Source organism: Trichoderma citrinoviride (assembly GCF_003025115.1).
Source record: "Trichoderma citrinoviride strain TUCIM 6016 unplaced genomic scaffold BBK36scaffold_1, whole genome shotgun sequence".
Classification (NCBI taxonomy): Eukaryota; Fungi; Ascomycota; class Sordariomycetes; order Hypocreales; family Hypocreaceae; genus Trichoderma; species Trichoderma citrinoviride.
This window is the reverse complement of record NW_020194709.1, coordinates 1030230-1052754: the sequence shown is the minus strand read 5'-3', so window position 1 is coordinate 1052754 and position 22525 is coordinate 1030230. Positions and strand designations below refer to the sequence as shown.

Genomic DNA, 22525 nt, shown 5'->3' with positions numbered 1-22525 from the left:
TTTCTGCAAAGCGTGCTTGTCAAGTGGAACGTGTCGGTCCGTGTCTGCAAAAGCGGGACAGCGTCTCCCTTCTCAGACGAAAGCGCTCGGTCTGCCACGACGTTGCGTCATCCAAGTGGGAAAAATAGCATACTCCATGTACGCTCGCAGAAAAAGAGGGTCGGGACGGGCCAGAGGAGCAAGCTGAACAAGACAAAGGAAAACAAAGGCAGCAATGGGCGTTGTGGAAATATGGCAGCGGATAGAGGTCAGACAGGCCGAGAGACGGACAAGACAGGGAGAAGCCCAGCTTCTTGGAGGAGCCGTGATTAGGGCAGTATGCCCAGGAACCTTGGTGGCGCAATGCATGCTGGAAAGCTGCTGTTGGCACCGCGACCAACAGCCGCCAATCGAGATGGAGCGTGAGCGTAGCCGTTCCCGTCGCAGCACCTCTCTGTCTCTCTCTGCGGCCATTGCTTGCTGCATGCTGCATGGCCCCAGTCTGCGGCCACGTACCAAGTGCTCCGTAAAAGCAAGCAGTGGTTGCTGCATAGCTTCGCATCGTCTCATGCAGCATCCCTCCTCACGCTGCCGCACCACTCAAGTGCAGACGCGGGCACGGGGAAGAGGACGGGCAGCAGAGAGGCATGCGTTTTCGTATGCGCGCATACGAACGCAGCATTGCATGTCTGCAGGCTCGCATATTCTATCCTTCTATCCATACACTCTTCCAATTCGTGGATGAGTGCAGGTGCAGATGACCTCGGTGCCCACATGCCTGGGTACGTTTAGGTACGCTGCCTTTTCCGCGCACACAAACATGCGATGCATTGGTCGGGAGGTAGGGGGGCAATGTAGGGTGAGATAGGTAGGGACATGCCTACCTTACACGCCAAAGAGCAAGAAAAGGTACCTGGGTTGACGAATCACCCGTTCAGGGCCAAGGGATGGCGGCGGGAGAAGGGAACAAGAGGGCGTAGGTGGAAGAAGAACTCTTGGTTATGAGAGATGACATTGGAACATGCCTTACCACGTCTTATAGCTAGGGCACAATGCTAATGAGCTGCCCGTCGAGCCAGTCAGGCACCAGTACTGAAAAAGGACGACAATGCGCAGGCTTGCTGTAGAAGAGAGCCAGCTGGCACGCCAAATATCGGCTGCAGGAGAGGGAGGGAGGAAAGACGCGGTCGGGCGGCTCGACTGCTTCTCCTAAGCTCTCTGGACCGCAGATGTCGTTCTCCGCTGCCTCTGCAGAGCTGTTCGTCCGGCTTAAACGCCTCCTCGGGGATGGCAAGGCGAGGCGTCTCGTCAAGGCAGGTATTGAGAATTATACTATCGAGGGTACGAAGTATTTCGTGCCTTTCAGCGACCTAGTAGTACTAATGTAAGTTACCTAAGGTAGGCAAGGAATAGTAGTAGGTAGAGAGGCGCTGCCAAAGAAAGACGACGACGAGGAAGAAAAAGGGAGAGGGAGATGAAGGGAAGAAAGGAGAAGAGGGCGAGAGGGAGGCAAAATCTGAGGAGAGGGGGTTTTCAGAGGGATGGCAAGTTTTGGAAGTCGGTGAAGGAGCTGAGGCAGGAAATATCCAGGCAGGTGCGAAGAACATACGCCCAGGTCTCGTCTCCTGCCTTGCCTTATGATATATGACGTACAACTGCGAGGAGCATGTGATATCATGTATTCCTGCTCGTCAAATTCCTTATATGTAGTAAGTGGAGTTAGAGCAGCACCTTGAGAGCGAGAAATGAATGGTATGGCTGAAGTTGGTCGATTACGCGATGGTTGAATAGAAGCTGGTAGATATATGTACGCGCAGATGAGCGCCCGACTCACCAGTACGCCTTCAAGAGATGCTCTTCTAGTCATAATATTCGGAACCCATTGCTGTCATCGAGACACCAGAGAGACGAATCAACTGCCAACCCTCTGTGGGTGGTCTTCTCATTGGGTTCCAGCCGATACAGTGCGGGTGCGGCCAGTGGCGTGTGCCCAGCGAGGACCACCGAGGCGTGTCCGGAACGGCTCAACGGGTACCTCCCCTGGGCCTGTGTCTGTGCTGCGGAAACCAGGTAGCTCCCTGCGGCCACGGTGCATACAGAAGACACCCAAGCAGGCATCGAGGATTTGATTTGCCAGGTGTGTTTGCTCTCTCATCTTTTCTGTTTCCCTTGCTTGGCCCTACCTTGCCTTGCCTAGCAAGTACCGGTAGCTACTACCTAGTAGTAGTACGACGAGTAATACAAGCCCTCCCGCACCTCTAAAGAGAGGTACGAATCTCATGGGCAGGGGGGTAAGGGCTGGCAAAGGGTAGATCCTTGCTAGTCCCAGCGCCCGCGTGCTTGCGGCATCACTGGGAACATGAACCATCGTCGCCGTCGTAGTGCGCTTGCCCGTAGTACTATGAGTACTGGCACTCGTACAGAGCACTGACTGGCGTAAGAGTAGCGCAGTCTTAACATGCTGAGGTACCCCATCTAGGTAGGTACCTACTAAGAGTAGGAAGAGGAGGCACCTGTTCGTATGTGAGTGCGTGCTAGAGAAGCCTTCAGCCATGATGTGATATCGTGTCTCAGGGGGAGCTTCTCACTCCGTCGTACCTTCAGCTGCCGAGGTACATTGAGGCTGCAGAGCAACTCCAGTATCGACCCAACACGGCGCCATTGCCGCGAACAAAGGACGTCAGAATAGACGGGCCTGGTCATATCTCAGGTTATATTGGGTGATGCCTTCACAGTAGACAAGAGGAGGAAAAAGCAAAAAGACAATGGGATCAGATGCTGGAAGGGCGAGATTTCTGAGACACAACACACAGAAGAATAGTGGGGGTTTGAGACATGCTCCTCAGAATGGACAAATAACCAAATAGCCGGGTGAGACATGCCGACGTCGACAATTGACAGGAGTGCGCCGACCCCAAGTCGTCCGTCTGCCGAACTTCCCATCAAAAGTCAGCTCACACAAGTCAAGGCAGGGCTGCCATCAACAGCAGACAATCAATGTCCTTCGGATGTTGATCCACGGCACGATACCGTGCACTACTGGGTAGACGCTGTCCAGGCTCCTCAGACCCCGCAGAAAGGGGCTTGTCAACTTACTTATGCCTCGTACTTCAGCCCTTGGGCACCAATCAACAAGATACCCCGTCGTGGTCCCTGTAAGCTGCAGGGAGCCTTTCTCCGCCATCGTCGATACTGTACACACTTGTACTCGATCAAAACACCCCATCCATGGTGGGAATGCTTCAGCCTCCTGCCCAGTTTCCTAGTGGGACTGAGACCTTGGTATGAAGGAAGTTCGTACTGCTGAGGTAGCACAAGGAAACGCAGTTACTATTCGTTCGTACTCCATAGAGGTATGAGCGATTGACGAGTACGGAGTGGTCGAAGCCGCTAAGAACGCAGCTGTCGTCTGGGGTTCCGCGCCGCGCCCGTCTCTTCCCGCCACGGGACTTGCGGGCTGCAGGTTGAAAAGACGGCCGCAGCATGCACGGGCTGCGTGCTCCGAGCCGCCTGGCTTTGGCTTTGGCTCTGGCTCTGGCCCTGGACACGGCCTCGGCTTCTGTCCTTTTGCGTTCCGCCGCGCTGAGTTACTAGTTTGTTTGCTTGATCCCAGCTGAACTTGTTGAGGGCGGCTCCTTTGCTTCTTCCCCCGAGCAACCCCTTTGTTTCACTGCCTGCTTGGCAGACCAAGGGTGACGGGTCGTGCACTCCGTATTACTACTAGTACTATAGTTGGTTGTTATGATTCTTCTCTTCTTTATGCTGTTGTCGCCTGTCCGGGAAAGAAAGGGCACAACTGCACCAAGCACGGAGGAGTTATCGTTTGCATTTTCATATGCCGTTGCTGTCAGAGCATTTCCTGGACTCGGATACCGAAGCGGTCATTTCCCGAATGGCATGGGCATGCTTGTACAAGTATGTATCGTGTGCGGGCAAGGTACAGTCCCGGTGCCATGGTGGGAAGACCAACGACCCAGAGCAGCCCCTGTCGACGTACCCAAGCTTGTGCTAGAGCAGTAGACCTGATACTTGCAATCGTAGAAAGCGGCTACTGTAGTGATCCGTACGTTAATCTTCTTCAACGTGGTTGTGACAGTCATGATCGGAAGCAACTCCGCGTAGATCCGAATCTCGAGTCGCCTTCGATCAAAAAGTATGCTATCGGGCAACGGCTGGCTAATTCGCTCCAATTCTTCCCATAACGATGCCCCACTGGCTTCGTTCACAATCCGCAGCAAGAAGGCGAGGAGTGAAGGCCGCTATTACCATTGGTGAGAGATACGAGGTGCATACTCCGTGCGTGACTCCAACCTGTATGTTTATAGTAGAGCTCCCTAGGCGGACCGTAGAGGCCATTGTCGGTTTGATTCAAATCGGACTGAAATCTCGGAGTCAACCATCCACTCCCGTCCTCCAAGGACGGCCATCGGCCCTTGGAAGCTAGTGACGTCGATGCTGCGCCCTCTCGTTCTGGTTGTTGGCCGTGGTAATCGACTCGTCCGGGCCTCATCTCGATCCGGCCCGAGCAAGCCGGCGCTGGATCTCGTTTCGGTCCGCCCTGCTCTCTTCTCGAAGGGAAGTCCAGTGTCTATTTCGTATCGGTCGACGATCGATCGCCCTGCTCTCTCAAATTGCTCCCTCCCTGCTTGTTTTCCCATCAGTCAGCCGAGCTTGAAAGCTCCACACCCAGCCCCAAACCGAGCCACCTGATGCTTTTGTTCAGCCCTGCCTTACTTCCGTGCAAGTAGTAATAGTATTACTCAGTCGAGAATGTCCTGCCTAGAGTCAGCTCAGATCTCCCTATTGTGCACACGTTGGACGGCTACGCACTTCGTGTGTACATCGGATCTTGAAGCTTCAGGCTGTATAGACGCGGAAAGCGGCACAAACCCCAGAAGGTCAGGGCAGTCAGCCCTGTATCCTGCACAGCTCGCGTAATCAAGTGCACTCTGTGCGAAACCGTATGTACAGACAAATCTGTTGGCGATGGTCGCTTCGATCCGATCAAGCAATCCCCCTAATGAGCCAGCGGTTCGCTCCGCTGTGGCACTAGCCAGGAGGCCATCCTGTGCTCCGTCTTGCCAGGGCTCGTGCCTGTTTCCCTGATAGGCAACACCTCGGCTGAGTGTCCTGCAGGGGCAACTCGAACTGTCCGTGTGTTTGACACACAAAGTAGCACGGCCGCAGGATTGCTCTGTGAGCTGCACTTTAAACACCCAGCTTACTCGAAAGTCTGCAGGCAAGTGCCCGTCTTTGTGTAATATATGTCGAGTAGTTGCTGGCTTTGTTTGCAATTGTTTGCAAGCGGTTTTGGCTCTATTGGCCCACTCTGCCGGTATCGACAGGAACTTCCTAGGAAAAGGAAGGGAAAACGACACACGATAGACCCATAGGGCAACTGTAGCCCGAGCAAAGAGACGTGATGTGGCAGATGAGCCAAGGTCATTTGCCAAGAGCTCTCAATCCAAGTCGCTGGGCCAAGCACTGTATTGTTGTGTCTGAGGAGCCTCGGCCTCGCTCTCCACAAGCCTACCGCATCAGGGTTCATGATCGATCAATGAGGCGGAGTACGTTGTACTTTTTCAGTTGCCCAGCCTCTCCCGCTGCCGCGAACAAGCGCACAGGATGCATGTCCAAGACGAACTGGTGAAGCCAGCCACCTCCAGGTACTGCTTCGTATTACAGGTACTCCGTACCTAGCCCACAGCAGCCGAAAGGGCGCCGGCGCGCATAGTTTGCCGGCTGAGGGCGAGTGGTGGGGCGCTGCTTAACCGACGACACTGCAGATAGTAGTCCCATGTACCATCTCCTCCTTGCCTTCAAGCCCAGCTGTTCGACTCAATCGTCTCAATCGGCCGCTCATCCTGGCTATCCAATCGAGCCTGGGCGCTGCGCAGTCTACTGTACACGTCCAGACACCTGCAGAGGGAGCCAATGGTGAACAAGTTGTGCCATCTTACTGTCCAGCCTGCAGCAGTGTTATTTTGCCCTCTTGGTCGCCCAGTCTTTATCCAATGGCTCCAATGGCTCCAATGGCTCCGGTGACGGTGCATGCGCATGTTGAAACCTAGGGAGTCAGACCAGATGGAGCTCCCGTGCGGTGTTCGGTTCCCATTCAGATAGGTTGATTGGCATTTTGCCGGGTCCTGCATCTCGCGTGCTACCCAATGAACTCCAGGTCTAGGAGAACAAAGACAGAGGCGTGCTGCGTGTGCCCCATGTTATGGCCCTGTCCAGACTGCGTGAGAGATGCTGCCATACCCACCGAATCTATTATCCTCCAGTCCCATCCTTTCCTTCACGCCAGGCGGGAAAGTTACACAAGATGTTTGCCTTTCTCAAGGGGGGATTGGGATGGCTTCCTTCCAGATATCAAGTCCAATCGACTTGCAGCCTTTTCGTTTTTTCTGTGTGATGTTTCTTCCAATGTCGCAGCACTCTCCTGTGTTGCTGTTTGCTCGGCTTGCCATATAACGCACGGCCTGAAACCCCAAATCCAGCCAAAGGTGCATCTCCCTGATGCCTCTGCGCCTGTGCCATTTTACCAGAAGCACTTCGTAATACAAGCGTCCAATACCACCACACTCTAAGTTGTAGGTAGAGATGCATGCCGATGCGCTTTTCGTGCGCTTGAAAGTGTATTCGCACCTGCGGGCTCCATGCAGACCATACCATACATGAACCCGGCAGTAGGAGCACAAAGCCGTTTTCCACTGCCGTTGTTGCGTTGGATAATATGCATCACTTCGGGAAGAAATGAAAGGGCAAGGAGAGGCGCCCCTCAATTCGACCCTATCCATCCCTGTTATCCTCGCTTTGATGCAGCCGTGGTCGAAACCAGTTTCGGGAAGAATCTGACAGCGATGCATCATTCTCAAACTCCCAATGACGAGTTTCGATTGTCACTGCTCGATAGAAGTGAGGAAACGTAAAGCGAGATCTGACATGTCGGTCAGTCCCGTGAGCAGGAGTGCGGCGAGAGTGGGGAGTCGTGCTTCCCTAGTGAGAGGCGTAGAGTTCATGATAGGGCGCCGGATGCCCTACAGTATGGACTGCCTATCTAATAAGCAGACCCTTTTGACTTCATTTGACTTTTCGATCTATTTTGGAAGAAAGGCATGCAGACTACTCCATCCTCCGCGCTCGAAGAGAGAGCATCCGTTGCATCAATGGTGCAAGTATGGACAGGTAAACCCCGAAGGCAACCGGCATACAATCGGAGGTAGTAGCGTTCGATCTGGAACAATTGCGATCCATTCGACCTCCTCTAGATGCACGAGCTCGAACGACGATGCGTGCCACGCCCGTGCAACGCCACCACCTGGAGAGGAGCGAGCCTCATCGGAGAGATCTGCTTCATAGGTAAGTACATGTACGTGACATTGGTAGGTACTAACCCAAAGTAGAATTCCTCCTCAGGAGAAGACTCATAGCATAGAGAGCCTCAAGACGATTGGGGAAGCTCTGGAGTTGGTAGGAATCTTGATTGCTGTGCACAACCTTGTCACCACGCAAACGATTGGTTTCCGTCTCAACTCAAACTTGCACAGGCGTCAGTAAGGCCTCACCAGAGCTGTTTGCCAGGCGCCCCTGAGAAGTAACCAAAGGATTCTAACGACTCTGCTTCCCCGGAGAATAGGCAGCTTCAGTTCTCCCCCCCTTTTGGTACTTGAAGTGTACAAAGTAGAGGAGCTCACCCGTGAGTGCTCGATCCCATCGCCACACGCCGCATGTGATGTGTTGTCGCTGCATTTTTGCCTTGCTGCTGATGCGACCCCGCTGCAACTCATTGCACGCCCAATCAAGCTTTTTATGACGATACTTCATCTCCATTAAGTTTCATTCCAGCCACTGCAGAGCACTCCGTATTGTCGTGCAAGTTGTGAGTGGGAGCTGTTTCCTAGAACGTGGTACGACCCGTCCATTGCTGCGTCCTGTCGTGCAGTTGCCATCCGAACGGGTATACTGCCAGATGACCGCTGTAATCCTTTCAGTAACCGTATGACACTTTGGCCGAGTGGTTAAGGCGATGCCCTGCTATTTCCAGGAATAACTTCAGGCATTGTGTTCGCACGCGCAGGTTCGAATCCTGCAGGTGTCGGGTTCCCTTTTTGCCTCGTGGTCTGTATATGCTGAAGGCTCCGTGTCATAGGTCTCGTCCCGCCTTGCTGTCTGTTATCTCGGGCCTAGAACAAGCTCTTCGTAATCCCAGCATGATTGACCCCTCGTCGTTGCCGGCCCTTGCTGCCTTGTGTGCGTATTTCGATCGAACATTGACTTCGTGGTTTCTTTCGATCGAGATCAGAGGAGTGCCTTTAGGCTGACCAACTGTGTCGGCGGCCATGCTGCATGATACATGTAGCATACTGTACCCAAATCCCTGCATTGCCTGCTTCTGCGAGCCGTCCTCGTGATAGACATGCTTGGCTTGAGCGCTGCACCGTTCCATCCACCCTCGGGTGTCTGCTGGCTCCGATCTGGTCGATTAAGAGGCCGGAATATCTGGGACATGTACGGAGTACGAGGACATGTCTGCCTACTCGTCCATGGTGACAGAAGCAGCGTAAGGGTGGTACGAGGCAGGTCGCCTAGCCCTCTCTGGTCCTGACTGTTACCATGGTCCCCCACCTCACGCCGACGCAGGTGTCGTGGCATCGTCAACCATGCAGAGCGGTTCAACCCGCAGCTCCCCAGAGCGCTCCGTAGATAGCGTCAGTTTTGAGGAGGGTGCCACCCATGGCCGTCGCCCCACAATGCCGAGAGCCCGCTCAGATGGACTTGGACAGGCTGACTCGTCCCGATGAATTCGGTAATAACAGGCATCGTCCAAGTTACCCGGGAAAACACTCGCAAGTGGCGCGGTGACACTGTCGGAGAAGCAAGTGACATGGCTCGAGCATGAGCAACGGGTCAAATGATGTCCATCTGAGCTAGATCTGTGTGCCATTCCGGCAACTCGGTCTATCGTAGAAGAGCCTGTAGTGCAGCTTGGGCTCAACAGCGCGGGGCCAGCTCGTGCTGCTCACTAGGCTCCCGGGGCAGAAAATTGGAACAGTGAGAAGACTTCGTACAAGTCGGCCATCAGTGCTGGGCAATATCCGACTGAAGCCTGCAAGCCGTGGCGACATAAGGCATCATCCATATTGCCATGGCCATAATCGTGCTGGCACCTGTGTACGAACGTGGGCGAAGCCTTTGCAGCTCCGAGTAATTCGCGGTGTGATGTGGCGTAAGTTGCGGGAGTTGACTGTATAGATCTTCGCATTGGTGCTATCGAAAGACCTTCTCAACCTCAAGGTGACTCTGCTCCGTCCCAGTTCATTGTCGCTTTCTCCCCCAGCCATGGCCCCGGATTCGATAAAAACACAAGAGTCTGGAGGGTGGATAAAGCGATGATGGAGAGCATGTCTGTTCATCTCCAGGGCACTCACCACGAGCATGCCCACCATGCCTTGTGAGTCCCCCGGCGGCCGACTCGACAAGAATAGTGGAGTATTCACACTGGTGGCTCCCGAGTATCTGGAAACGCACCGAAGCTTGGCCGCTACAAGCGGCAAGCTATCTGCGTAATGAAATTGCATTGTCCAATCAATGACTGGGTTGGACATGGGTTCGCTGAAGGTACCATGGATGGAGTAGGAGATCCCGTCCTAGTCGTCACTGAAGAGCAGGGGAGGGGTGCGGGCAGGGCGCCCTAACAACTCGGTTGCACAAGTACTGTACTTGGCCCCTGTGCTCTGTGCCTTCGTGCAGCAGGGGGCTATGGAGGCATGATGCTTCTGTGAGCGGGTGCCAGTGATGGTCTCCATCCGCAAGGGCCTCGGCGTGGCAATGAGGGTATAAGTTGGGTCGACGACTAGAGATGCAAGTGTCCGGCCAGTTGACTTGGATACTTTACCGCCGCCAGCACGGAGAGGGCCGTATGGAAAGGCGCTGGAGTGACATTGCAGGAGAGTGTCGGTGGGATACTTCGTACACGCAGCAGCATAGTTGCACCATAGAGGAGAGCAAAGACGGCGTCCAAAGGAGGTAGAAGCTGAAGGCAGTCCGCAACCCCCTATTGGGGCTTCGTAGGTACCCGTAGTCGTGATATCAGGAGTCGGTCGTACCCCCGTACATTGTAGGGCTCGTAGCAGGCAGACGGGCATGGTTGATGGCTTGGGCCGCCCGCCACAAGGCTCTTCCCGTCCTCGCCGGGTCTTTCTCAGTTGAGCTGCATATTGGGTATCCGCCCTCCTAGACTGCGCACACCCCTTCCGGCCCGCAGCATGTACTTCTGAGTCTGGCACGCAGCCCAGCGACCATTTACTGCGGAACGGTTTGACACGCCACCAGGGAAGAGGAGCCACGTATCAGGAGTATGCAGGCAAATGTATGTATGAGCATGTACGAGTATGCTGATCCGCAAGAAGACTCGAGCAGCCATTCGTTAGCTAACGCTTCGAACGAGCGTGCAAAGCACCTTGCGTCCACTGCTGCTGCTCCATCTAGCTAGTGCCGGGTGGGACCAGGCGGGGGATGAGAATGACGAACGGCCTTGAGTACCATCAGGAGGAGGATGTCTCTCAGTGGTCGACCACTGCTGCAACCCAAGTCTTCGTTTATATAAGCCAACGTTGTCCATGCACCTCGTTATTCCAGTCCGCTCAAAAGGACCAAGGGATGCGGCTAGTCTTCGGCTACGGTGTGAGCCTGAGGTCGCGGTTGCGTAGCACCGTCGAGATGTCCGTCATGGCGCCTGTTTGCTGTGACAGGGACCCTGGGCGCGAGGAAGTAATACAGGCAAACGGAGGACCCACAGGCGCACAGCACTGCCGAAGTTGCATGCCAAGTCTTGCAAGTGTGCCTCAAACGCTCTTGTTTTCGTAGAATCTCGTTGAAGAGCTCAGAGAAGCCGAGCTGGAGAAACGCTGGTGTCGACATGGCCGAAGGGTACCTTGGAAGGTAAATTTGTAGTTGTGCATTGGAATGCATGGCTCAATTATAGAGGGTGAAGACGGTCGGGTAGGAGTACGCCTCCTGGAATGGGTAGCGGCAGTTCGCTTCCATCATGAAGCGAGTCAACAAAGATACCCTCGGGGAGAGTTGGCGGTGTATGAGGCGGCCAGGCTTGCTCTGATTCCACTCTCGATCCGACGATCAGCATATGTCGAGAATGAGTGCGCTGGCGGAGAACCTATCGTTCTCGGGATCAGTGTAGCTGGTACTCGCCCGCGTTCCTCAACGCATCCACCAGCCTCATATATAGCCCCGACAGTTTGTGCAAATTTCGTCTGAAGACCACTGGTCCCAAGGAGAGTCGTAAGTCGAGAGCATTGCCGTTGTACCTTTTGGCTCAGTAGGTAGCTACATAAGTTATTCAATGGTGAGTTGGCACTTTATGTTCCTTGCTGAGACCAAAAGGGGGAGGGGGGGGGGGGGGGGGGGGGGGGGGGGGGGGGGGGGGAGGGGGGGGGGGGATATTGCGGTTTGCACGAGAAGGCAGGACGACATACCTACTGCAACATTTTGCCGCTCGAGGCTATCTCACTACTTCACTCTCAAGTGTCTTCCAGTGCTCGATATACTATGAGACAGCAAATTGACCAAGCTGTGCACCTTACTATGAGTAAAGAGATGATGCGCCGCACTGTGTTACATGGAGTTTTGGCCACGTCCATGGCAGATCAAGAAAGGCGTAGCTGGTACTATGGGTGAATCCAGGCATTGACAACGCCGAATACCTTACTCCAGACGTACGAAAAATATCAAGTAGCAGTACCCTACATACCTGGATGGTGCCCCTGGGGCGTGTACGTCGTGATACGCTTGACCGCTGGTGAGGCTGTCTGAGATTGCTCGGATTGATTGTGCCCAGCCGCCGATTTCGGGACGGTGCATGAGGTTGTGGCCAAAGGTGCTCGCTGTCCCCTCGTCAGCGACGACAATAGGGGAAATGGGGTCAAGACTCTAGTCAAGGAGGGGGGTAGAATAACGCGAACTGGGTGAGGTACCGCTACCTGGGGTGAACGAGACAGAGCAAACACGAAGCAGCGCTTCTGGAGGCATCGCTGAGCGAAGCGCGCTGCGGCCTTCAGCAACTGCTAATGCTATGCAGGGACTTGGCAAGCAGGGCCTCTGTCCTGGCCGTCTATCGGTGGTCAGCCGCAGCACAGCGAGAGAGCGGTAGATACTTGGCCTCTCACCGAAAGTCGTGTCTGTGGTTTGGCGAGCAAATTGTGATGGCGAAGCGTGAATTGAGCATGAGATGCCGCTGCAGTTGATGGATTTTGCCAGTTTGTCTAGCTGCCGCCTTTGCCCACTCGCTCTTTCCACACAAATCTGAAGGCGTGTACCAGGCAGGTACCAAGCCACGCTGTTTGCGGCGCACTTTCCTTCACTTGACGCCGCGCTTTTCCTCTGAACATCCCACATGACTTCAAAAGTATCTCACTTCCTGCTTGGCCACATGAAACCTCATTTCTCTGCCCATCTTCATCTCTCACGCTCTAACGATTGCTCAGTCAGGCATCGCTATTGTCCACCCTATGCTCTCCGCTGAACTTTTATGCTTCAGCCTTCTTCGCCGTGGTTCCTCGACCATAATCCCTCCACGCGTTTCGCACACAGAAGAGGCCTCGTTACCATATGCCAGCTGTGAACATTCAGTCTACCTACCTACCTGGGTCGACAATCTGCAGCTTGCCAGGAAACCGTGGACCCCTTCAGCCCGCCACCCTACCAGTGCACCCTGCAGCGAAGTAGGAGTACGTGCGAAGTAGGCAATCCTCGACAACCCAGCCTCCCAAGTAGGTTGGAGGCATGGAAGGCGGTGAGGCGGATCTGGTCCGTTATTTACCTACTATTGTGCATACCTACAGAAGAGAGGAAACAACAGCAGCGCGCAGATCTGACCGTCAAGGCAATTGACGCTTTCTATCCTCCACTGGCCCGGCCGGGAAGGCATCCGGCAAGCGGCGACGCCGTATGCTCAAGCTGCTCGATTCGATTTGACTGGTCACTAAAACACATATCTTCTCATAGTCTCTTGTCGCTAGCTCTGGGTGGACGGCCGCGCTTTGCACCAAGTTGCAGGTTACCGCAGATGCACAATCACGAGCACTAAATGCGTGCACTGCCACCGGGGTGAGAGGATCGAGGTCAAGTGAGTTGAAAAAACCCCAGACCTTCTCGACCTGTCATTCTGTCTTGAGTGTTCAACGCTGAGGGATGACGCAGAGGCAAATTCGGACAGGGCATGATTTCGCACCACGTTGTTCGCCTGCCCCAACTCGGGTGAGCTGAGATAATGGTTCGGAAGTCAGCACAACACGACCCCATGACCAGCTTACGATGGCCACATCGCCACGACCTATGGAAGCAGGTTGCGTGCGGCGTGAGGAAAACACAACAAGGCAGTTCTAATCACTACTCGTCCGTGCTGGTAGGAGGGGTGTTAGGTTTGGGCTTGTGTCAGCGACCCGTGGCAAGCCGGAGGGATCTGGGCGCCCACGAGCATGACAGCATTCTTCCCGTCACGAACACATCCGCCGTCTCGTCCCCAAGCGGCTCGAGTGACACGCCTACCAAAGATGGTGGGAAGGACCGGCTTGGCCAGGGTGTCCCTGATTGGCTTGTGTCGAGGCCACCCCAAGGCCATGGCCCGGTCCGCCCAATGGCACACGTCGCCCGACTGTCACGTGAACAGGATCTCATGCATGCAACTCGGGTAGGCTGCAGCTCTCCCGACGGAAGCCCCAGTTTTCGCGGCCAATTCGCACCTGGCGACTGGAGACTTGGCCGGCCACAAAGGCCGAACCCGAGGCGGACAGGCAGAAGTCTCAAACAACGTCGGGGGGTCGGCCGCGGCAGACTGAGGCACGTTTTCTTCTCTCCTGTGTGACGCCCGTGTCTCACCGGGTACCAGGAACGTGTTGCTTGTCACCTTTCCAACGCATTCTTTGCACGCCTGATGCTGTCGCGTCTCCGACGCAGACAATCAACATACGAGTACAGCCAATTGAGCCACGGTTTTGGGCAGAAAAAGGGGCCGCCTGTGGACGAAAGAAGAAGCGAAAAGGGGTGCTGCTGGGCGCCAGGTGCCATTCCTTGCTACTTGCGGACCAAGCAGCTAGTCAAGGGACGAGTGTGTGCCACGTCGCAATTTCATCACCGCGACATGGCGCCTTTTTTGGGGGGGCTGGCTGCATGTCAGGTTCTGCTCGAGTCCGCTAGCAAACAACCTAAGCTGTCGTCGAGTGACTTTGTCTCACAGTGCGAATAGCTGCCTCTGCCCCTCCCTTCCATTCCTTCTTGTAGCTAGCTTGTCTGCACGCCCCCCCTGGCAAACCCTACGCAGACAGACAGCTGGTGAGGGAAAACGAGATGGAGCCGCACATTTACGAGAGCGGGCGCAACATGACATGCACACCAACCAGTTGCAAGGGGTCTTTCACTGCCGGTGAGTGTATGGTTCCCGCAGTGGCCAGGGGTGCAGGACAGACGACTGAAGACAGAGGCGGAAGCCCGTCACTTGCTCAACGGGCTGGTTTATCCAAGGTGGAGGCGCGCCGCCTTTCTGCTCTAGCGGTACGAACCATTGAGATGCCTCCATACGCGGTGGGCTTCAAGCCTCGTGCTTCGCCTTTGCCTACCCGTATAAGTGGCCTTTATCTGCGGTCAAGAAGGCCATCGCATTTCGCAATTTCTCCTCAGCCGGACACGTCGGCGTCTGCACGCTTCGGAGCTGCCGCTGCCCAGTGCCATGGGGTACATGCGTGCGCAGTCATTTCGTCAGCGCTCCCATGGCCGCCGCTGCGAGACCTGTCATTTGGGATACAACGGTGACCCAGCCAGGCTATCCATCTACTTGCATGTTGGCAGTACGCGACGAAGGAACGACATGACTACTCCCTTCTCTCCAACGTCTGCTTGTATGCAGCAGTGACCGAAAGAGAGAGAAGCCCTCGTATGTGTGCCTGCACAGCAAGACCGCCATGTTGCCACCCCACGGGACCTCGACTACATGCACGTCCAGCTGTACGGCTCCACGAGGCCGCGCATGACCGCTGTGCTTCGAGGGAAGCTGCGGATACATACCTACTCCGCACCCCGGTAGCAGTACGGAGTACGGCAAGCAACTGCTGCTGGGCCACCCGTGAAAAAGCTGCCGTCCTCGAAGTACGGAGTACGCAATTGGCACTCGATCCTCTCCATTAGGGGGCTGCTTTACTGCCAATGCCCATTGGGAAGCCCTGGAGCACTTGCCAGGCCGTTGTGCTGGCCCGCGTACCGTCGCCCACCAGCTCTGGGTGGGGAGCGAAGCGTTCACTTCGTGTCAATGTCTTTCTCCCCCTCTTCTCCTCATGGCAGGGTTCCCACAGTCTGCCGCCAACCCTGTTCGCGTCTGTTGCGGTTTGTTTTGCGCCACCCCGTGTGACGTAGCGAATCAAACGTCTGCCTCCGCCAAGTGCATGAGAAGGACCTGGCAGGGTCTCAGTCTTGTGGAACGCGAGCGGCACGGCGATAGCATTTGGCGCCCCTTGTCGCGCTACCGGCGTCAGAATGGGGAGACGCTGCACGGAGCGCATGGAGGTTTGTGGAGTAGAAGCATCCGATGGTGACGGGGGACGGAGTACTCCGGATGCACAAGAGCTCGCTCAGTACAAGTACGCGAGGCCTAAACGCATTCTCCACAGCATCCCGACTCTGCAAAGAACCAGCGGTGAACAGGTGATCGAACGATCTATTCTTGGAGAAAGCACAGACGAAGTTGCTACAGCAAGATGCAGTAGGCCACACACAGCAAGGTGCGGAATGGCAGTCCTGACTCGTCTGTAATTCCCCAACTGCTTTTCAATGGCGAGGAGCGAAGACATGCGTGGGAGTTTGAGGAACCGAACAAGGGAGCTTGTACATCATTTTCATCGTCCTCTCGGTTTCTCGATCTCTGATCGTCATGCCCCAGTCCAGCCCAACCATTGTCCTTGCTACCCACCTACTCTTACGAGTATATGTAGCCAGAACTGCTGACTGGCCCGGCTCTCTGCGGCTCTATATTACAAGGACACAAGAAAAACGAACACAGAGTACGAAGTGTACTCTATGATACCGGGCCCCCCTTCTGTCAAGGGGTTTCGGCAGTTGATCTCAGTCAGAGATGGTACGACCATGTACCATCACTGCTAGTATCTCCGACACAAGCTCTCTACTCCTGCGTGAACTTCTCTGCTCGTATGAAGTACAGCAGTACTAGTACAAGTACATACAAGGCAAGGAGCAGATGCTGTAAGTAGGTAGGTATCTGCTGCCTTCTCGACAATACGGGTACATAACGTACCTATCAGACGACCAGCTACTGTCGACCATCTGTGAAAACGAGCCCCCTGTTCTGCGCTGCTCGCTTCCTCCACCAGATATGCGATCATCAGCGGATTGGGCAAGCTGCATACAGGCACTATGTCGACATGCCATCTTTTGAACGAATGGCTTCTCCTTCCTGCCTTGTACAAGGGCAGGGCGAGCCAATGACCGCGCAGGCTGCAACGCTCGACTTGCCAACCAAATCCACCCATCGGCTTGTGTCGCCACTAAAGCCATCAGAAAAAAAGGTGTCTCCCGCGGAACGGTGCGCTCTTGCAGGTGCATAGTCACCCGTGATCCGCTGACACCTCGGGGCCCGGGCCCCTGTGGACCAGGCTGCGGTGTCCATGTATGACTGGCGAATCCTCAACGATTTCTCGATGCAGCACGCTATGCCATCCACGTATCTGTGCGGCTTCAAGCAGCTTGACATGCGTATAGGAACCGGCCACGTCTCTCAATAGACGCCGACTGCTGCAGGTTTGCTGCGCCTCCATATTGCCAACCCACCTTGGCCCAAAGCTGTCGACAGCCCAAGTCGAGAGAAAGGGGCAAGAACAAAAAATCAATTCGTCATCCTCATTATCAAGGCAGACTGTCAACTCGGGCAGACGACACAGAGCGAAAGTGATCATTGCTGCCCTTTCTAACCGACAGGGTAGCAACTGTTTCAAAGCTGCAGGCGCAGGATCACGAAGAAGTAGCAAGCCCATCTGTTCGAATTCAGGTTCAGCTCGCAAGAATGAGCCGGAGATAGTCCACGCAGCCCTCCAGATCGCCATCCAGGGGCGGGCTGCTGGAGAATCACCGGAGAAGGCATAGGAAGTGGCATAGTATGTACAAGGTACCAGATATCGGTAGGTAAGTATTATGTGGTGATTGCTACCGGTCGAGACCTGCAAGCCTCACCTTTTCGTCTCGAGGACCTGGACATTGGCAATCTCAAGCCGAGCGTGTGGGCAGAGAAATAGCAGCGCCTGAGTGGCAGAACAGAGCCAAGTATTTGCCTCACCGCCACGATGACAGTTTGACCCAAAATTTCGAGGCACGGAGTACGGAGTCCTGTGTACCTCGAGGTGAATTATGACAAGAGGAATAGTATAATCCCGCTACGGCGCGGTCCCACCCGTGGCATCAGGGTAATGGAGCTGCATGATCCTTGGGACGGCCAGTGGGCGGCTGCGGTGGAGGGCGCTGACCCCAGCCTCGCGGATCTGCGGCTTCACCACCCGGCCCGCCTACCCGGAGCCGTTGGGTGGATGACCGATGAATGGGCCAGCTATCGCGGAGTGCCGTAGTAGAGGTCGTCTCCGGTTCTCGAGACCCAAGTTCGGGACCTGTCCGCAGAGGTGGTATGAGGCAAGGTGATCAACCTCTTAACCGAGGTAAGAAGGCATTGAGGCTGGCGATATGATATGGGAAGGTGGAAGAAATGGCTACGGATATCACTCCGTTACCTGTTTCTTTGAGAGTACATATCGGTTGAGAGATTGGTCCATCTCTCAGCCAGAATGTTAAGCTCACGTCCCTACTGTACGCGATATTACGTCTTGAGTCAGCCCCGGATGCATTGACGGTGGTGGGAGGATCAATCTTGCCGCGATAGGTAGATGTTTCAGCTGCAGAAATCTCCTTGATACCCTCGTGGTGATGCTCTGCCAACCTCGAAGTTGAGTATTTACGTTCTTCGCGGTACATAGCGGCTCAGTTCTATTCCCCGAATGCTAAGGATACGTAAGGCGGGAGCACTTGCCATGTCATCTATGCAGAGCCTGGCTTGCAAACTGCAGGAGATTTTCGAAGAACGAAGACAAAACCTCGAGAATATGGGAGCTTGATGATTGAGAAACATTGAGAAACTCAATTGGCAATACCCGCTGGTACAGCACGCGCGGGGAACATGGCGGATAATGGTCAAAGAAACTGCCAGGGGCATTTTGAATAGCATGCAGATAAATCAGAGTCTATCCAACAACTAATGACGATTTCATGCAAAAGACGCCATATACCGCCATCCCACAGTAGGCTGGTTGGGCATCCAGACCAAAGTTGAACGTCTATCGGCGGCAATCTAGGGTCGCATTCCTTTCTCAGCGATATCAACCACAAATGCTCCACCGAGGAGAATGGCCGGTTCATCGATATTGTGGTGCTCGTAGCTAGAACCGAGGCAAACGTTGTCAGTCAACTCGATCACAGCAGGTGAACGGTCCGGTCTGTCCTAAAAAGGGGGAAGTAAGGGGCGTAACAACGATGGCTGAGGCAGTGTGACGGTGAAGGGAGTAGCACGATGCGAGTGTACTTCTCACCTCAGAGTTCCTACACCGCCGGCTTCGAGCAAAAATGCTGGGCCATCCTGAAGCGTCTTCCCGGCCCAACGCATCGCGAAGGCGCGTAGAATGTGTCCGTGTGCAACGATCAAGACGTCACCAGATACTTTGTGTGGTTGCTGGCCGTCGGCCGGCTTCAGTACCGGCTCGTGGAATCTGCTACGAATGTCGGCGATAAGACGATCGAGGCGGTCGGTGACGTCTTGAGGGCTCCTGCAGTAGATCAGAATATGTGTTCAGTGATATGTCGGATGACTTTGAGACAACACAGGCCCCTAACGGTGGCATATCGAGGGAGGGCGTGTGCAATTGCAAGTGTCCCTATCCTCGTAGAGCTCATCCGTTAAAGCAGGGAGAAGAGGTAGGGGTAGAACTTACTCCCCCCCTGGACAGCCGTCCTTCCAAATGTCCCACGGTTCATCGATACCCTGTTCGGCCCTCATTCTGCGAATCTCCGGGCTTGTAATACCCTCGTAGTCGCCATAATCCCACTCCCGAATGTCTTCGGTAACTTCGACTCTGGCATTGCACTCAAGCCCGCCGCCGACAGAGGTGCCGTGCGGATGCCATGGCAGTGGACCCGAAATACCAAGATTGAGCAACTCAAACGTGCGCTGTGCTCGTTTTCGCGGGGAGACGTAACTGACTCGGGGTGATTGCCCGAAATGATTAGCCTTTGTTTGCTGCTGCCGGCATCTCATGGTTCTCTCTATACGTCTCTCTGGTTACAGTTGTGGGAGGCTGATGCGGTTGGTAGGGGCCTCGTCAGGAACGGAAGTAACAGCGGGAACGGGGAATTGTTACATTGCACGAACGACTGAAGACGCATTGGCCCCTGTCCAGGGGCTATGCGTGCAGCATGAGGGAGTGCATTGTGAGAACCTTTGATGAGGCAACCGTACTGCTGCGCCAGTTGCCTCTATGTAGTGGGTGCACTTGTGCGATCAATGCGAAGAAGAAGTTTCTGCCGCTTCCAGGAAGAGTACTGGCAAACGGAAAGGGACGGGAGAGGTTGGTATAGTCCATGCGATCAAGTAAGGTGTGAGAGATGAGAGAACAAAATCCACCGTGTACGTGCAGATGCACATCGGCGGATTGAACAAAGAGCCCATGAAGGAGAAATTGACGTGTTACATAAATGAAACATCTCGCACTGCGAAAGAAAAGGGGCAAGGGGATTTAGGAAAGACGAAGAGTTATCTGTCGATCCAGGCCGCATCTTTCATGCACAGCGGCAGAGAATGACACGGACACAGGAACAGTATGGCCCAGTAGAAAGGATGATGAACAGGGTTTGACCGATTTCAAACCCGCCGCTTAGGGAGAGTTTCGCAGGCAGTACAAGAAAAACACATTGAAGCCGATGCGGCAGGGAGATGCTATGAGTTCAGATGAAGACAGGATGACAATGCGGGACTTACACATGACATAGTTGTCGGGGAACAATCAAACGGTCGTCGCCCACGAGAGCCTTGCCTGTGGCGATGACTCGCTTCTCGCCATTGGCCGTCAATGGGATATCGGTACGGCCCGTGTGTCGGCCGTTGAGTGACCACTCAGTCTCGCCATGGCGGACGATGAAGACGCGGGGAGCAGCCATGATGTTGTTGCAGAGGCAAAGCGAGCTGTTTTTGGTCCCGAGCGACTCGTAGGTTGCCTAGAGCGAAAGGGAGAGAAACGGAACAGTTGGAAACTCGCGAAGCTGGCAAAGTCCAAGAAGCAATCAAAGTCAAAGAGGGAGACTTCAATTGACCATGAATATTCGACAGTCTTTGCCCGGCGATCAAAGATGCGACTTGCTCTTCTAACGGCAAGTGAGGTGCCATCGGCAGCAGCTTAGCGGGTTGCCGGAGGGGTTCCGTTTAGCGGGTTTCGGTGATGTCAGGAAGCTCATGGAAGCATGGGGCGCGAGCTGCGTTTGCGTCAGCACCAAAAACGAGACGGCTTTGCTCTATCCGGCTACTGCTACTACGCACCTATCGAGCCACCGATCCATTACTCAGTACAGTAATACTAGCAGCACGTTTCGCTTTCTGCATCGTGGTTGTGAATCGCGAGGCGACGAGGAGAAACGCGTTGAGAGGGTATGTGGGAAAAGAGAGTGGGAAGAGAGAAAGGGAAAAGAAGACAGAATTGGATTCTGTTTATGTGCCAATAGCATAAAGGCGGACAGCGCAGAAGCAACGGCAGAATTCAAGTGGAAGGAGCACCTTCAGTAGGTTTATAGCTGTGACTCTGTGCAAGAGTAACGCCTGAGCCTCATGTGGCTGGGCAAAAAGCCACTGTCTCAACATGACGGCCATGTCTCTTATGTATCTTTGTTTCCGTAAACTTCAACCTTCTCAGGTAACGCTTCCTAAGCTTCCAATCTCTCATCTCCTTCTAAGGTCTCCAACCTGAGATCCTGCTTCTGCGTCCTGCTCCTCTTTTTGTTCGTGATCTTGTTCAGAGATGATCTCAATGGCAGCATGTTTCAACGCTCAGCCTCGTCATCCTCGGCCCTGCCCCGCTTCTTACTAAGTCTTTCAGCCTCCTCCGCTCCATCACAGCAGCAGCTTCACAACGGCCCCGCCAATCACGCCGACGCATGCTCGCGCATCGTTCCCGCATCGCCGCCCGACTCTGCCTGCCAGAGCCCTAGCCAAGACATCGAGCTCGTGACCATCCATCCCTGGGACCATACTTCGGCTGCAGCTCCTCGTGTCGCCAAGCATAACCGGGCGTCGCTATCTCTGCCCGCCGTATCGCCGTCCGCCCTGCCGGAGAGGAGAAAATCTGCTTTCTCGGGAGACAAGGACCTCGGCCTGACGAGCGGCGGCAGCTCGGCCAGCCTGGTATTCAGGCGTATTCGACGGCTGATTCGTTGGACAGGGGGATGACCCCGGTTGAGCGCCAGAACGAAGCCAATCAGATCTGGAGAGGCTGCTGGTGACATCGTGAATATTCCTGGCAACACACGGCGCCACATTTACACCACAGAGTGTCTTGAGGATTATATCAGGCTGAGAGACGAGGACAAGAACATACGATGGCATCGCCTGATGCTCTGACAAGGCAGCAGAAAATCAGGGGCGGCGTCTGGGCCATAGCCTTTGCCGCCGTGATTATGGTTGGAACCCTGACGGGGGCACAGCTCAAGTCGGACAAGCAGAAAGAGCAGGTCAGTGGAGTCTCCAGCCGTGTGCTCTTCGCCGTTTCTCTCCTGTTCGATCACATATCCTCTCTTGCCTCTCCAGCTTAACCTCACACAAAACCTACACTTTACTAACCTGCCTCGTAGGCCATCAAGGAGTTCCGCCAGGTTACCCCTTCAGAGCAGATCGCCATGCTCCAGAAGCAGCGATCTATCCTTGTCGACCAAAGGGCAGCTCTTCAGAAGAAACTGGACGTGTTCAAGGAGCGTGTCCGGGAGAGGCATCAACCGCAGGAACCCTCCCAGAAATCGTAGGGCGCTTCGTGTGTCTCGAAGTATCAAGCAGAATGCAGGAGAGGAGGGGACGTTTGCCCTCTTACGCTGAGCTATCAGGAGAGGAAGGAGAGAAGACTGGCAAACTTTTCTCGGTTACTGGGCTACTATTGGAGCTCTTTTAAGTTGCAATATCACTCGGATGAACGGCCTGTTGCTGTTGTGGATTATTCACTGGCGCAGTCTTGGTTGATGGAATCTATTCGAGACGACGGACTGGTTTTGGAAAATTAAAATCAAGATACCCATATAGAACTGTACTCGAAAAGTGATTTCTCTATTTCATTTCCCCTCAGCTGTGCATTTGATTTCTCTGTCCCGGCTTTGTTGAGCATTCTGTTCTATACATTATGGCATGCCCTTTTATGATTGGTATCGGACCAAAAGCAACAGCTTCAACACCGGAGTG

General features: G+C 54.5%; 3 protein-coding genes and 1 non-coding gene across 4 annotated transcripts; 3 read left to right on the top strand and 1 right to left on the bottom strand.

Annotated features, from left to right (window-relative positions):
* Positions 1-7270: 7270 nt before the first annotated feature.
* On the top strand, positions 7271-7539 carry BBK36DRAFT_1155214 (hypothetical protein; the record flags this gene model as incomplete). The annotated part of the gene is made up of 2 exons (XM_024893808.1): positions 7271-7341; positions 7386-7539. 2 exons carry the CDS (start codon positions 7271-7273, stop codon positions 7537-7539), a joined length of 225 nt encoding a protein of 74 aa, XP_024753726.1.
* A 443-nt stretch (positions 7540-7982) lies between these two features.
* BBK36DRAFT_t15 lies at positions 7983-8080 on the top strand. Its single transcript has one exon. It is a non-coding gene; the product is annotated as a tRNA-Ser (tRNA).
* Positions 8081-18391: 10311 nt separating this feature from the next.
* Positions 18392-20250, bottom strand: BBK36DRAFT_1109382 (phosphoglycerate mutase-like protein; the record flags this gene model as incomplete). Its single annotated transcript, XM_024889467.1, has 4 exons — positions 18392-18479; positions 18630-18863; positions 19029-19292; positions 20072-20250. 4 exons carry the CDS (start codon positions 20248-20250, stop codon positions 18392-18394), a joined length of 765 nt encoding a protein of 254 aa, XP_024753725.1.
* Positions 20251-21678: 1428 nt separating this feature from the next.
* On the top strand, positions 21679-22098 carry BBK36DRAFT_1107895 (hypothetical protein; the record flags this gene model as incomplete). Its single annotated transcript, XM_024889311.1, has 2 exons — positions 21679-21810; positions 21931-22098. 2 exons carry the CDS (start codon positions 21679-21681, stop codon positions 22096-22098), a joined length of 300 nt encoding a protein of 99 aa, XP_024753724.1.
* Positions 22099-22525: the final 427 nt, after the last annotated feature.